The 17,326-nt window shown below is 39.0% G+C and overlaps 1 protein-coding gene across 1 annotated transcript in view; it reads right to left on the reverse strand.

Moving 5' to 3' along the window:
- The window catches only part of FREM3 (FRAS1 related extracellular matrix 3), a 97,792-nt gene that overhangs the window by 13,033 nt on the left and 67,433 nt on the right, over positions 1-17,326 (reverse strand). The window contains exons 4-6 of the mRNA XM_060654079.3: positions 16,793-17,023; positions 13,705-13,830; positions 2,052-2,303 (exon numbers count right to left, since the gene is read on the reverse strand). Coding sequence (XP_060510062.3) covers positions 2,052-2,303; positions 13,705-13,830; positions 16,793-17,023 — 609 coding nt within the window. The remainder of the gene's footprint in view (positions 1-2,051; positions 2,304-13,704; positions 13,831-16,792; positions 17,024-17,326) is intronic.

Genomic DNA, 17,326 nt, shown 5'->3' on the forward strand with positions numbered 1-17,326 from the left:
ATAGCGTGGAGCCTGCTTGAGATTTTCTTTCCCCCTCTCTCTCTGCCCCTCCCCTGTTCATATGCACTCATACTCTCTTTCTCAATACATACATACATACATACATACTTTGGGAAAAAAAAGAAACATCAAATTCTAGAGTTGGAAGGGTCCCTAGAGATAACACATTTAAACCTCCTTACTTTATGGATTGGGAAACTGAGCTCCAGATAGCTTGACCTGACCAATGTCACCTGGAGAGGTGGTAATGCCCAGCCTCAGAATGCCATCTAATCTTGCCTAGATCTGAACACAGCAACTCACGGCCGCTCAAATCCTGACAGAAGCATGTTTGAGAGATGAAGCAGTCTGAGACTGGTAATCAGATAGTCTGATCCTGCTCCTGGCTTTATCAACATTTTCTCTTGAAAGTGCCTCTTGTAGAAAGGGCAATTGAAACCTAGGAAAATAATATTGGGCTTGATACTTTGTATCACATCTGGGGCATGGGGTTGGTGTTGAGGAGTGAGGAGACCCCTTCTTCTCTGGCCAAATTTCAGCTGGGATACCCTGGAACTAGAGCCAAATTTTTTGTCACATAGGGTAGGAAGAAAAGTCTGGATGCCTAGACATGGGAGCTCCATGGTACCCTTGTACCATTTGAAGAATCATGTACTTATTGTTATGAGCAAGCCCCCTTATGCTGCTAAGATGAGGGTCACTGTGGGCAGTCCAGGTTGGAGAATCAGATACTTAACTTTGGTCCTCTTCTTGGCTTCTTTCTAAGTCTTGGGTCACATCCTTAGGCTGTTTTTTTTAATAAATTCATACACAAATATTTTATCTTCCTGAATTATTTTTTTGTTCTTGGGGTTGGTGATATCTATGTATTTGACAAGCCTCTCACAGTCTTTGGAGAAAGGAACATCAAATAGATTTATCTCTCAACTGTTGAAGGACAATGTAATAATAAGGCAGTTATTGCCAAGAGTTAATAAAAGTAAAAGGGAGCCTACAAGATGGGAGAAGATATTTGCAAACAACATAGCTGATAAAAGATTAGTATCCAAAATCTGTAAAGAACTTATCAAACTCAATACCTGAAAAACAAACATCCAATTAAGAAATAGGCAGAAAACATGAATAGACATTTTCCAAAGAAGACATCTAGATGGCTAACAGACACATGTAAAGACACTCAACATCACTCATCATCAGGGAAATACAAATCAAAACTATGATGAGATATCACCTCACATCTGTCAGAATGGCTAAAATTAACAACACAAGAAAAAACAGGTATGGGCAAGGATGAGAAGAAAGGGGAACCCTCTTGCATTGTTGGTGGGAATGCAAACTGGAGCAGCCACTCTGGAGAACAGTATGGAGGTTCCTCAAAAAACTAAAAATATAAATACTCTATGATCCAGCAATTGCATCTTTGGGTATTCATCCAAAGGATACAAAAGTATAGATTTGAAGGGGTACATACATCCCAATGTTCATAGCAGCACTATCAACAATAGCCAAACTATGGAGAGAGCCCAAATGTTCATCAACTGATGAATGGATAAAGAAGATGTGGTACACACACACACACACACACACACACACACACACATATATGCACAATGGAATATTACTAAGCCATCAAAAAGAATGAAATCTTGCCATTTGCAATGACATAGATCTATTTATGCTAAGTGAAATAAGTCAGTCAGAGAAAGACGAACACGAAATATTTCACTCATGTGGAACTTAAGAGACAAAACAAATGAACATATGGGAAAGGGGGTGGAGAGAAGAGAGGGAAACAAACCACAAGAGACTCAATGATAGAGAACAAACAGGGTTGACAGAGAGGGGTGGGTGGAAGATGGGCTAGCTGGGTGATGGGTATTAAAAAGGGCACTATTGTGATGAGCATTGGGTATGTGACATGATGAACCACTGAATTCTACTCTCGAACCCAATACTGCACTATATGTTAATTAGCTAAAGTTGAAAAAAAAAAAGGAATCATGCAGGTTACCTAGGGAAAAAAAAGAGTTGAAAGCAGGAAATGGACTTACCATCATTAGGATCAGCCAGGATAACCACCTTTGTCGTGGGGAACTGGGCTCCCAGTCGCCCTCCCACTGGCAGGCTCAGTGAAACACTGAAGGATTCCTCCTCTTCATAGAGGGAGTCATCGATGATCAAGACCCGGCAGCTTTTCTCAGCCTCATCCTTGTCAAAGTGGAGGATGCTGGCGCCATCTTCTGGACGGGAGACGTAGTCAGAGAAAGATAATGCAGTTGAAGGAATGGAGCCTGAGGCAGAACCTGTAGGAATATGAGATGGAACAGAGAAGGTGAGAAGAAATGGAATTCCAAGTAGGAAACCTGTTCCCCACTGGTTCTTCAAACTATTTTTAGGTAACGGCATGGAGCACAATGCTATCTGAATTATAAATCATACTTACCTCTGACAATCATAGTTATTAATATTGTACTTAGAAGGCTTTCAGAACAGTTATTTCACAGTTAGTGGTCTTTAAATAGGGTACATACTGAATAAGTTCTGTTAAATTAGGGGCTAAATAAACTGAAGGATCACAAAATACTAGGCTTGGTTTAGCTTAATTCGTTCATGTTACAGATGGGAACACTGAAATGCAGAGAAATTAGGATCAGAGAGTCCATGCCATGGTCGTGGTACAGATGTCTTCCTGTCTCTCCCCTTCCCATAGCCACAGAGCTACAGAGTACTGTCTACGTAATCTGACTCTTCACGCCCTGACTAGAGTTCCTTGCATGGCACCAAAATGCAGCCACAAAATTACTAGTTATTTTAGAGGAAGTACAGGATTGATTGGAAGATTTCAGTTTAGATGCACTGTGTTTTAAATTTTATTGTAATGATTTACATACATTAACATCCCCAAATTTAAACGTACCATTTGATGAGTTTTGACAAATGTATACAGTCATGTAGCCATTACCACAAGCATAATACACAACATTTTTATCCACCCATAAAAGATGACATATACCTGTCGCAATCCTTCTCCTTCCCTGTCTCCCAGCCCTAGAAACCACTAATCTGTTTTCTGTCACTACAGATTTACTTGCCTTTATGAGAATTTCATATAAATGAAATATACAGTTCTTACTCTTTTGTGTCTGATTTCTCTCATTTAGCACAATGTTTTTGAGATTCATCAGGTTTTTGTTTTTCCTTTCTATTACTGAATAGTATTCTATTCAGTATGACTATGCCACTATTACTGAATAGTATTCTATTCAGTATGACTATGCCACAATTTATTTTTCTACTCACCACTTGATAATTTGGGTTGTTTTCCATTTTTAGCTCTTCTGAATAATGTTGCTATAAATATTCTAGTACAGGTCTTTGAATGGGTACATAATTTTATTTCTCTTGAGGACATACTTAGGAGTAGGATTTCTGGGAATTAGTGCAATTTTTTATTGTGGTAAAATAAAAATAACCTAAAATTTACCATCTTAACCATTTTTAAGTGTACATATCAATAGTGTTGTTTATTCACATTATTGTGAAATATTTAGAATTTTTTCATCTTACAAAACTGATACTCTATACCCATTAAATAGCAACTCCCCACTTTCCCCTCCCCTCTCAGTCTCCAGCAACCACCATGAATTTTCAACTCTAAGTACTTCATGTAAGTGGAATTACACAGTATTTATCTCTTTTTTGTGACTGTCTTATTTCCTCTAGCACAATGTCTTCAAGGTTTTATCCATGGTGTAGCATGTGATAGGATTTTCTTCTTCTTCTTTTTAATGTTTATTTATTTTTGAGAGAGAGACACACACACAGTGCAAGTGGGGAAGGAGCAGAGAGAGGGGAGACACGGGATCCGAAGCATGCTCCAGGCTCTGAGCTGTCAGCACAGAGCCCAACACAGGGCTCGAACCCACGAATTGCAAGATCATGACCTGAGCTGAAGTCGGATGCTTAACTGACTGAGCCGCCCAGGTGCCCCAATTTTCTTCTTTTTTAAGGCTGGGTAATACTCCATTGTACATATAAATCACATTTTGTTTATCCATCCATTTGTCCATGAATACTTGGATTGCTTCACCTTGGCTACTGTGAATAATGTTGCTATGAACAAGGGTGTGCAAATATCTTTTCAATTCCTTCCAACTTCTTTGGATATATCCCCAGAAATGGAATTGCTGGACCATATAGCAGTTCTATTTCTAATTCTTTGAGGAACCTCTCTACTTCCATAGCCGTTGTACCATTTTATAATCCCCACCAAGAGTTCAAGTCAGTATATTTTTCTGCAGTATTAAAAAAAAATATCAACACAACAGGTTTAGAGCTAAAAGAGTAAAAAGTAGTTACAGTAATTTAAATGACTTAGGCAGACCAGATTTAGGTAGAATAAAGACTGTAACATTACTCAATATATTAAATAAGCACTTTTTGAAAAGAATAAATATTTCTCACCACACTTCTCCTTAATAAGAAGCAATGGGGATATGACAGTGAGCTTCTGAACTGGACATTCTAGTTTTGCAGGTGTCTTTCTTATTTGTGGCTATGGTATATGCATATACACAGGCTAACACCAACGTCCACTGCCTTCTTGCCAATGTGCATTGATATAAATATAAGTTGATATCGATGAATGTGTGTTTCATGTATACACACAGCTTGTCAGAAAGTGAAGAAGCTTCCTAAATTGACTTCATAGGTTTTGCTCGGAAGGGCACTAACTCACAAAATGTTTCAGGATGATTTTTCAATAGCACAAGTTTTAGAATTATCAGGTAGTAGCAAATTTACTGTTTTTTTTTTAATTCTGGGAGCCTAAAAATAAAGAGCTGGAGGGATTGATGGAAATAAAACATGTTTACAAAGGCAGAGGGCAGTAACTTCTAGGTGTGGATAGCTATCCTGGGGGATTGTCATTTGCTGGGGAAGCCAGCCAAGCTCCAGTTCCAGCCTGTGGTTTGAAATTTATTCCTTCATGATGTTCCCTCCCACTTCAGTCCTGTGAACTCCATGCTTGGAAGAGCTCTGTGAGCCAAGTCAGGAAGGAGAGGCTGGTTCCCAGAGTGTCAGAGACAGGGCTATCAAGAAGTGTTAGAGAGAGGCCCTCCCCAACTAAATAGAGAGGTAAGTGCCTACAACACAGAAAGTTCACAGGAACACAATGAGACACTCTGTTGATTAGGGAGACTTTTTAGCCTTCAGGTTATACACAAAAAATGGGGAAAAGCAATAAACTCTTTCAATAATCAGATTAAAAAACAACCTTTGAGATGCTTTTTTAAGAGCCCAAAGTTTAAAAGGGATTATACATTGGAGAATACACTTTTTAAAAATTTTCCCTAGTTGTCTGGCATGCAGAATGTTGATATGACAGCTGAAGTGAGAAAACATCCTTATCAGAAACTGCACATTTAGCTCCTCAGGATAAATACCAAAAGCAGATATACACTGGACTTGCATAGTAAGTATCTAATGCTATCTTTATTAAATAGCAGCTGTCTTTATGAAATCTCTTTCTCAATATATTTTGTCTAGTGAATAGTCAAATAAGGATTTATCATAGTTCATAAAACAAAAGTGATTGGGATTTTTCCCCTTTCTGTTCAATTTTTTCAGCTGGCTGATCCACTTGGTGAAATAGACATTCTTGTAATTAGGTAGCTTTCTGGGTTCAATGAAAGATTAAAATATAATTGCTATTGAAAATCATTTGGCTGTGAAACTCGACTCAAACCAAAAGTAAAACAATATATTTTAGCATGTTTTTTTTAAATTAAAAAAAAATTTTTTAATGTTTATTTATTTTTGAGACAGAGAAAGACAGAGCATGAACGGGGGAGGGTCAGAGAGAGAGGGAGACAGAGAATGGGAAGCAGGCTCCAGGCTCTGAGCCATCAGCCCAGAGCCCGACTCGGGGGGCTCGAACTAACGGACCGTGAGATCGTGACCTGAGCTGAAGTCAGATGCTTAACCGACTGAGCCACCCAGGTGCCCCGTTTTTTTTTAAATTTTAAAACAACAAGCATTGATAGAGAAAGGTAGTCTAATTTATATCTCATTTAATAAAAAAAATTCAGTTTATTTAAGTGGTCCATTCTTCCTAGGATTCTGGAAATTTAACTTTGGAAAACCAATGATCAGTTATGTGTAACAGGCAAGGAGAGAGAATACTGGTATTTATTTTAGTTAAAAAAAATTAAAGCTCTGTTTTATTGATAGTAAGTTAAGATCCCCAGGAATTAAGAGAGAAAATTCTGTTCTGAGAACATCAAATATAACCTGAGTTATAAGATCAGGTTCCTTGGCAATAGTCTGTACATATCTCTTTTTTAATAATAAAGCATGTCCAAGGAGCATGAATGTGGTTCCAGGTTGTTTTCAAAAAGATGCTTTAGCAACCGAGCCTCAACTCTTGTTAGGCCACTTGACCAGTGGTTGTTCTATAGCATTCTTGCAAGGAACATTAGAGAAGGCTCTCCTATAATATGTCTGTTGTTCAGACATCACTAGGAGTGGGAGAATCTATGAAGTTATTTAAAAAAAAATTGTTTCTTTACAGAGACTATATGGCTTAGTTTCTGCAGCTACATAGTACATTTGCTTTATAAAAATCATAGATGGTACTTAAAGTCAGAGAAAGTTCTATGAAGAAACTACACTACAGGTTAATTGAATCACTATATTACAGTATTTGATAACTTTCTGAGGTGGCTAGGGCACTTTATCAATGAGAAAATTGAGGTAGAGAACTCCCTGATTGACTCTCCATAAGTAAAATATTCATCTCCTGATGGGGCATCTTTTTCTTCCCTACATTATCTTTAGTTATTATAGTATTTAATTGTAAATTCTTTTAAACATACAAATTTCATTTAACATAGATTTTTTTTAATAGGGCAGCAAGACAGAAAGTCACTCTTCTTTAGAAAAGTAGCATTTAACTCCTGGTTGAAGCAGGTTATTGTCAGAAGCCCCAGGCACAGTTCATTTCATGCCCAGGAGGGTCCATGATTGGGGGAGGTGCAGGAGCAAGTGGAATGAAAGGAAGGCTGGGAAAGGCTGGGCTGGAGCAGCACCAGAAGCTCTGTCTAGAAGAGTCTAGAAGAGTTACCAGTAGTTTGGCTGACTACTGGGGTGTACCGGGGTGCTCTCCCACTACAAATCATCTAGAGGAAATAGTATTCTAACTTTTCTATGCTCATAGGAATAAGGAAAATCTCCAGGGCCAGAATAAAACAAAAGCAAGATCTTAAAGCCCCCAAACCCCAAATACCATAAAGCTAGAGAAGGGAATCCCACTCGGAAGCTGGTGCATCCTGACAGCAAGTGCAGTCTCACACTTCAGGGGACACTGGGCCCCGGGCCGAGGCTCCATCAGAGAGCAGAATCTGAAACTGTACAATTAAGTCTGGGGATGCAGGGGAGCAGGAGTGTTTCTGGGTCAGCGCTGCTCTTACATCCTGGAAGAAGCAACACAAATCCTCCTTGGAGGAAAGCATCCTCAAGTAAAGCCCTCAGATCTTTCACAGATTCAGCCAAACAAATGTGAGATCTTGAACGCATAGAAAAGACAGATCACTGCAAAGATGACTTTAGACCATGGGCAGGCTTTTCAACAACAGCACAAGGAGCTGGAAGATGATGAAGTGTCAAAATGCTGGAAGAAAATAACCGTCAACCTAGAATTGCAAGATGGAAGTTGAAATAAAAACATGTTCTGATAAACGAAAAACTGAAGGAGTTTACCCCCAGCAAGCCTACAGTTAAGGAACTTCTGAATGATCCAAAGGACCCCCCCCCCCAAAAATGCAAGGTATAACTTCTATAAACTACAAACATACTTATACTCAAAGAAACAGAAGTAAAAAAAAAAATTTTTTTAACGTTTATTCACTTTTTGAGAGACAGAGACAGGGTGTGAGCAGGGCAGGGGCAGAGAGAAAGGGAGACACAGAATCTGAAGCAGGCTCCAGGCTCTGAGCTGTCAGCACAGAGCCCGATGAGGGGCTTGAACTCACGAACTGTGAGATCATGACCTGAACCAAAGTCGGATGCTTACCCGACTGAGCCACCCAGGTGCCCCCAGAATATTTTTTTTAAAGAAAAAAAAGAGAAGGTCTTTTGTTTGAATGTACTTGGAACCTGCTCAGAATAATTTGCTTTCTGCCTCCTAACATGACCCAGAGAAACAAGCCAATCAGAGAAGTGGGGCTGGGCCGTGGCTTGTGGCTTACCACATAGTCCCTTACAACTGGAGAAAGTTGATCATTTAAAAACCTCAACATATTTGACTTGGGGCTGACCAAAACCACAGGATGGTTCAGTACCAGTCCTGGGATGTTGGTTTTAGGTTCTGTGGTTTGCTCTTCATTTGCCTTTTTTTTTTTCTCCCAGTAAGAGCAGTTTCCTAACAAGGATGTAACTAATGAGAAGAAAAAGATGGATATCATCTATCTTGACAATAAAACAGGGCCAAGAACTAATTTGCACACATCCTTTCCCAAGGTATCTTTGAGCTTAAGACATTTCTCTAGGGAGTAATAGTTCTCACTCATCGAGAGAGTTTATTCCTTCAGCTCTTCTTCTTCTCCCAAATAAATTTTTTAAATATTTACTTATTTAGTGCAAGCAGGGGAGAGGGGCAGAGGGACAGGGAGAGAGAATACTAAGCAGGCTTCATGCTCAGGTTGGAGTCTCATGTGGGGCTTGATCCCACAACCCTGGGATCATGACCTAAGCTAAAATCAAGAGTAGGATGCTCAACCAACTGAGCCACCCAGGCACCCCAAGAATTTCTTTAAAGTACGATGCCCCCATATCATTGTGTGAGAATACTGATGATGCGCAAATCGGGCAGGTAGCAAGTTCAGGCAATGCCATGGCAGACTGAAACTTTAATGGTGGGAACTTGACATCCCCATCAAAGTACAACATAAAAATAGCCACTCATTTCATCTACTCATTTCATCTACATCTGTAAGTGTAATACAGTTCTAATATTTGTGAATTCCTACTAATGTACAAAGCATGAGTTTGCTTTCCATTCCACTGTTTATAGAGCTTATGTATATTTTATTCATGAAAATAAGAATGGGTAAGGATTTATTTTAATGAGACTTCTATAAGGTTTAAAAGACCAAACTAAACTTTCATCCCCTGAGACTTTTAAGTATCTGTGGGGATTAGATGAAGATAAATACCACGATGCCACTCAAATGCACATACAGATTTATAAGTTCTTGTTCCACAAGGATGTGCAAGAGTCAGGATGTGATCATGAACACCGGGGCTTTGTTCTCCAAGGGGAAAACCCTGGCCTTTTTATTCTTTAAAAAAATTTTTTAATATGAAATTTATTGTCATATTGGTTTCCATACAATACCCAGTGCTCATCTCAACAGGTGACCTCCTCAATGCCCATCACCCACTTTCCCCTCCCTCCCAACCCCCATCAACCCTCAGTTTATTCTCCGTTTTTAAGAGTCTCTTATGGTTTGCCTCATTCCCTCTCTGTAACTTTTTTTCCCCCTTCCCCTCCCCCACGGTCTTCTGTTAAGTTTCTCAGGATCCACATAAAAGTGAAGACATATGGTATCTGTCTATCTCTGTATGACTTATTTCACTTAGCATAACACTGTCAAGTTCCATCCACGTTGCTACAAAAGGCCATATTTCATTCTTTCTCATTGCCACGTAGTATTCCTTTGTACATATAAACCACAATTTCTTTATCCATTCATCAGTTGATGGACATTTAGGCTCTTTCCATAATTTGGCTATTGTTGAGAGTGCTGCTATAAACATTGGGGTACAAGTGCCCATATGCATCAGCACTCCTGTATCCCTTGGATACATTACTAGCAGTGCTATTGCTGGGTCATAGGATCTATTTTTAATTTTTTGAGGAACTTCCACACTGTTTTCCAGAGTGGTTGCACCAGTTTGCATTCCCACCAACAGTGCAAGAAGGTTCCCGTTTCTCCATGTCCTCTCCAGCATCTGTAGTCTCCTGATTTGTTCATTTTGGCCACTCTGACTGGCGTGAGGTGATATCTAAGTGTGGTTTTGATTTGCACTTCCCTGATGAGGAGTGACAAGCATCTTTTCAAGTGCCTGTTGGCCATCTGGATGTCTTCTTTAGAGAAGTGTCTATTCATGTCTTCTGCCCATTTCTTCACTGGATTATTTGTTTTTCGGGTGTGGAGTTTCACAATTGTACCAAGAATCATGAAATACCTAGGAATAAACCTAACCAAAGATGTAAAAGATCTGTATGCTGAAAACTATAGAAAGCTTATGAAGGAAATTGAAGATGATACAAAAAAATGGAAAAACATTCTGTGCTCATGGATTGGAAGAATAAATATTGTTAAAATGTCAATACTACACAAAGCAATCTGCACATTCAATGCAATCCCAATCAAAATTGCACCAGCATTCTTCTTGAAGCTAGAACAAGCAATCCTAAAATTTGTATGGAGCCATAAAAGACCCTGAATAGCCAAAGTAATATCGAAGAAGAACACCAAAGTGGGAGGCATCATAATCACAGACTTTAGCCTCTACTACAAAGCTGTAATCATCAAGACAGCATGGTATTGGCACAAAAACAGACACATAGACCAATTGAATAGAATAGAGACTTTATTCTATATAATAGAGAATTGGACCCACAAAAGTATGGCCAACTAATCTTTGACAAACCAGGAAAGAATATCCAATGGAAAAAAAGACAGTCTCTTTAACCAATAGTGCTAGGAGAACTGGACAACAACATGCAGAAGAATGAAACTAGACCACTTTCTTACACCATTCACAAAAATAAACTCAAAATGGAAGAAAATATTTTTTTTTTACTGAAAGCATGAGAATTGTCTTTTGTGTGGGTCAAGATTCAGGTGCTTCCTTATTGGAAGTTGGGTCCCATTGAAGAGTTCTATGGGAAGCTAGATCTGGGTGTAGCTTCTCCCATGTTGGGGGGAGGCATCCCCTTATTTTAGTTGGCTCACTGCCAAATCTTCTGAACTTCTTAGTTTGCTCTGCTTGTCTTTCTACAATGTAGCTCGTTCCAGAAGTAGAGGGATAGGCAGACATTGGCAGTCTCTTCCAACTTAGCAATTGCAACTGATCTTCCAAGTTGGGCTTTTTACCACCTCATTCCTCTTATTTACATCTGGGAAACTCTAGAATCATTGTCTTCCAGACAGTATGGGTGTGGACAGAGAATATGCCACTGGTATCAGAAGCCAATCTGGAAGCGTGGAGCAGAGAATGAGTGTACTTTCTCCATCAGCTTCTTGGCCCACCTACAGCCACTCCCCTGTACGCCCAGGTCCTCATTCATTGTAAGACTTCAACCAGAGCCCTGTGTGGACTTGGGAGAGAAAGAGAAGCATAGCCTTCCAGGGATCACCTGGCAAGGACTCAAAGGCTGTCTCACCTTATTATTTCTTCTTGTTGCTTTTCACTTCCCACATGGGGGAACAGCAGGTTAAAACTTAAGAGATTCTGAAGTTACATGTAGCTGGCAGTGCAGTTGATCCCTTCAAGAGGGCAGTCTTAGTTACAGAATAGGCGACAGGGCAGTTCATCTCTAGACATACAGCTGAACACAAACATGAAGATCGTGAAGATGTACTACAGGGGCTTGTCCTTGTAGTTGGCTTTGAAAATCTCAAAATGAATTACCTGCTTACTGCCAAATTCCTTGTCCTTGGGGCAGAGGAGAACTTATTCTCATTCCTCTCCTCAACCTTGGCACTACTAATATTTTGGGTATATAATTCTTAATTGTGGGTGCTGTGCTGTGCATTGTTGGATGTTTAGCAAGTGTGAGCACAGATGTGGACAGATTGGATATATGAACAGAGAGTGGTCAGACCATATATAAAAATAGGAATCTGACCCACCATCTCTCTGCAGCAACCAGTCGATGAAGTGAAACCACTACCACTGTAACAATTGGCTTCAAATGGTCAGGAGTTAGTAACTGCCAGCTTCTCTAATTTTTGCCCGGGCTTCCGATTTAGGACCAACCAGAGAAAGCCAAATATACTTCCTTAATCTAATATGCAGACCCCCAGCCTCCTTATGCCAACAGCCTCTAATCAAGGAATAGCTTCCTTTTTTTCCACAATAAAGCATTTCAATCCTCTGCCTGCCTTTGAGTCTCTGCCAAATGCAAGTGATGGTGGCTGATCCCCTTGCTATGGTGAGCTCTGAATAAATTAGCCTGTGACATAATAAGTAATATATATTTGGTTTCTGTCCTTGTTTCCTGGTATGCAAGCTCCTTAAACCTTTAGAATCTTTGAAGTGATGTTTCTTTTTGCATGCTAAAGAGATGACTAGAGGTGAGGGCTCCTAGATAGCCTTGGGATGGAGACTGGTTGACAGGGAAACCAACCAGTGATTAGAGGGTTGGGATTTTCAGCCTTACTCCCTAACCTCCAGGGAGGGGAGAGGAGTTGGAAGAAAATTTAATTACCAATGCCCAATGATTTAATCAATCATGGCTATGTAATGAAGCCTCCACAAAAACCCTAAACAAAGGAGTTAGAGAGCTTCTGGGTTGCCGAACATGTCTAGGTGCTGGGAAGGTGACCCACCCAGAGAGGACAAGGAAGCTCTGCGCCCCTTCCCACATACTTTGCCTGTGCATTTCTTCCATCTGCTGTTCCTGAGTTGTGTCCTTTACAACATGTAATCTAGTAAGTAAATGGTTTCTTGAGTTCTGTGAGCTGTTCTAGAAAATTTTAGAAACACAAACAGGGGTGGTGGGAACTTCTAATTGATACCCAGTAATTCAGAAACACAGGTAACAACCTTAACAGCCTAAACTTGACATAGGTGTCTGAAGTGGAGGCAGTCTTCCGGGATGGAGCTCTTACCCTTTGGGGTCTGTGTTATCTCCAGGTAGATGGCATCAGAATTGAATTTTAGGGTACTCAGCTGGTGTGCATAGAAACTGGAGAATTGTTTGGTGTGGGAAAAACCCGCACACATCTGGTGTCAGAGGTGAACTACTAGTGTGAACATAGAAAAATGTAGTTTATTTTTACAGCTTATTCTTCTCATTTGCATGGTCTTCTTATAGGTCCATCCTTTTTGCTTATTACATAGTTCTAATGAGTGAGAAAATATGACTTTGAGGGATTGGACAGAGGACAATTCAATTTTGACTGTATAGAAGTGGAGAGGTCAGAAAGAATGGGATGTTATTTTGAGGTGTGAGGACACCCGGGCCCATAATTAGGGAGTATTTTTAATTGTTGGGGGTGAGGAGAGAGAAGAGATTGAATAGACATATGGACTACTTTGCGTTGTTTCTTCAATGCAATGCTAGCTATTAAAATTAAGAATCCCTTATTTATATTTTCCACCAGCATATTTAAACTATTCCCGCATAAAATATCTCATTTGACCCTCAAAAAACTTCATGAGGTAGTCACAACATTCGCTTTCATCCCAATTTTGAGTAAAATTTTATCCTTGTTTGATGAGACCAGCTCCAGAGGAGTTAGGGCACCTGCATGTGGTTACAAAGTTGTCAAGCAGCAGGGCACAGAGCAGGGGCTGGTCCAGGCTTCCCAGTCCTCCCGAAGCACTTGACTTACCACTCAGCTACTCCCCACATCCCCACAATCCTAAGAATCTTATTCCTGGGTATCTGTACCCCACAAAGCCTCATACCTTCATGTGTAGAGCAAATGACCATCAGTTCTTGGCTAGAATCTCCAGACCGCCTTACAGGAATCAAAAGTTCTCCAACATGCTCCTCTATTTTGTATTCTGCCTCTGGAATATAAACTGTTGATTCTAGAAAAGATGGTAGAAGACTCTTTATCAAGACTGCAGTTGGATTGGTGATACTGGTGATATTGTAACCTGAGTAGAAATATACATAGTCTTTGCCCCCTATATTTCTCCAACACAAATGACTACATGAAATAGAGTGGGAATAGGAAATGTTTATTATTAAGTGGAGCTGGAGAGGCAGCGCAATTGGGTTTAGGAGGCTTTTGAAAGGTTAAAAAAGGAAAGCTAGCACTAAAATGGAAAGGAAAATCTTGCGGAAATTGTGTCTTGGTTTTTTTTTTTTTTTGAGGTCAAATTTTAGGTCTTTTATATAGAGATCACACATTTCTGCCCTTACTTTATTTTTATTGCTTATTTTTTTAAAAGCTTTTAATGGTCAGGTAATCTAATTCATTAATGCAGAAAAATTTTTTCCCTGCTTTATTCAACAAAAATTTTATTCAACACTTATTGGACAGATATTGTGTGGAAGAACCTGGCCAGTTAATATTTTGAGAAAAATAAGTTGCTGGTCCTACCCTTATTTTTTTTTAATCAGGCTTTTTATTTTAATTATAGTTAATATGCTCATATCCTTATTTTTAAAAATAATATTCTCACTTAAATTTACTGACTGTGTCCAGTGTGTGCACCTGCATGCAGGCACATGTGTGTGTATTTATGCATGTATACACCTTACCAGAATATTCACTGAAATATGAATATTGGTCATCTCTTGTTGATGGAATTGTGTGTACTATTTTTCTTTGGGCTTTTCAATGTTTTCCAGGGCTTTTCATTAAGCATGCACACTGTAAAATTAAATATGTGTGTTTGTTTAAAATTTTTAAAAATATTTATTTTTGAGAGACAGAGAAAGACAGAGTGTGAGTGGGTGAGGGGCAGAGAGACAGGGAGACACAGAATCTAAAGCAGAGTCCAGGCTCTGAACTGTCAGCACAGAGCCCAACGTGGGGCTTGAACTCACGAGCTGTGAGATCATGACCTGAGCCAAAGTTGGCTGTCCAACCGACTGAGCCACCCAGGCACCGCTTTATGTGTGTTTGTTTTAAAAATACAAAAATTTAAAGTGGGTTGTTCCTACTCACAGCGTCAAGTGGACAACTGAAGTAACTATCTGGATCAAACCATATTTAACTTCTTCAGTTCTTTCCTTCATAACATATATACGCATAGAATCTTCCTCTTGAAAGCAAGAAGGGAAAATATTGTATACTATACTTTCTTCTTTTGGAACTATTACTAAGTGAAAACCCAGAATTCAATGTTGAATTGTGTAGTTAATTATGGGTTAATTTTTTTCTTCTTTATTTTGCTGCCTAAATTAGTTTCAACAGTTACTACCTCCAAGTAAATATTGGTCCTGAGTTACAGAGGAAGAAGAAAAGTGATAATTTTCTTTCTTCCATTTTACCCTCCAGTGGTAGTCTACTGTCTTCACATACCTTGATTCAAAAACCTGGCATAATGGAAGAAGCTAAAAGTAAGCTAAAGTTATTAATGTCATGTGAAAAAACTTGGAAAAATACATTAATGTTGGGTTATTCAGATATGTTCTCTATTTTCACACTTTGAAAAGGCTACTCCTTTCCATCCATGCCAAATCTCATTTATTCTTCAAGACTCAGCTCAAACCCTCCCTCCTCCAGGAGGTTTAACAGCTTAGGACTATGATGTTCTCTCTACTTTCTCACCTCAGAACTCTTACTGCTTTAGCCATGTATCTTAACATTTGGCTTTCATAGTTGATTCATGTGTCTAAGTGTTGTTATCAATAAAACTGATAAGATTGGGTATTGGGGCAATGTTTTCTATTTGTTCACTGGGTGATAGGGCAATGTTTTCTACTTTTGTCTGCCAAAATGCAAAGCGTATAGAATAATATTTCCCAAATTGTATTTCAAGAAAACTATAACCAAGAGATTTTAAAGGATTTTCCGTAAGGACAATAAATTAAAAAAAAAGTCCATGGTCTAGTTTGGGAAAACCGGTTAAACAAAGTTAAACAGGTTTCTTTACAGGCGAGTGTTTTAGAAACATTAATATGCTAGCATGAATTATGATGCTTCAAAGGAAGGACGATATTTGAAATAATTAATTTCTAGATTTCTTTGGTCCATGGAAATCTTTCTGACATTGTTGTAGAAATTCTATTATACTACTGTTCTCTGTTATGCATTTTAGGACATACTAATACAGAGGACTCTCCATGCATTCTTGTGAATTTAACTCAGACTTATGCCCTGGTAGTAAGTCATGCAATCCTAGGTGACACCTGAATTCTTTCAACTACTGTGATAATCAATGTGTCTAATTAAAATTCAAAGATGAATTTTAAAACCTCCCTTTAAGGAGTATTCTTCTTTTACAAAAAGGGGCAGGAAGTAGCACAATTATTAGTTAAAACTTTTCTTCCCCTTTCTCTTGGGAGATATTTGTTGTATGAATGAACAAATAAATGAATAAAATGAATCTGTGAATTCAAGAATATGATACACAACTATACCAGAACTTTTTGGAACACAGACTAAAACCAAGTTGACTGCTCCCAGAAGCTGCATCTAGGACAAGGGATATCTAAAGTGCCCCTCTGATCTGGTGGGGAGCTCCCAGAAAATTGTGAGAAGATAGTGGGCCTGGAATGACCCCTGAGAATTAGCCATCTGGGGGCAAGGCTATGCCCTACTGAGTGTGTAGAAAGTTAACTATAAGGTCTTGTGCATATTCTAAAGGGATGCTGGTAAAGTCATGTCTATTTCAATAATTTCTGTTTCTATTTCTTTAAAAATACCTTAAGAGGCAAAGGAAAAATTACTGCCTTTAAGTGATCTACTTAGCTTTAAATCCTAAATGGTATGAACACATTCAGTGGCTTATGGAGTCCGAGGGAGGAGGTATAATGCCTGCAGTGGACACAGGAACATGTACTGGTTGATAAATCATATCAAGAGAAACCACGTACCATCTCCAGGGTCTACAATTTCAACAGTTGCCATTTCTGGAAACTCCAGTGCAGCCATGACAGGGTTCAACAGAATGATCTGGAAGGTCTCTGAAGCCTCATATTTATTGTCAGACATAATTCTCACTCTCCACTTGGCTGTAGTCTGTCCAGGACTGAATTGGACATGTTTCTGGGACTTTCCTTTAAAATCTTTATCTTTCTTTGCAGTTTCATCTTTGGTTACAATGCCTAAATAGGAATTGGGAGACCATGAATGTAAAGCCAAGTGACTGAAGAAATATTCTTCTTTCAAAGAAGATTCTTTTGTTGATGAAAAACAGATAACATGGAAATTACTTCTTTTAATGTTCCCAATAGACATTTATAAACTATACTTATTGGCTAAGAGTATTTGTAAGTAGAAGTACAGGGAAGTGAGAGGAAAGCAGGGAAGGAGGAGTGACAAAAAGAGAGAACAGTCTTCAACTTATTTATTTTACAAATATTTATTGAGGGCATCTGATGTGCCAAACTCTACCAGGTGCTTATCAG

The sequence above is a fragment of the Panthera onca genome, chromosome B1, assembly GCF_046562875.1.
Source record: "Panthera onca isolate mPanOnc1 chromosome B1, mPanOnc1 haplotype 2, whole genome shotgun sequence".
Lineage (NCBI taxonomy): Eukaryota > Metazoa > Chordata > Mammalia > Carnivora > Felidae > Panthera > Panthera onca.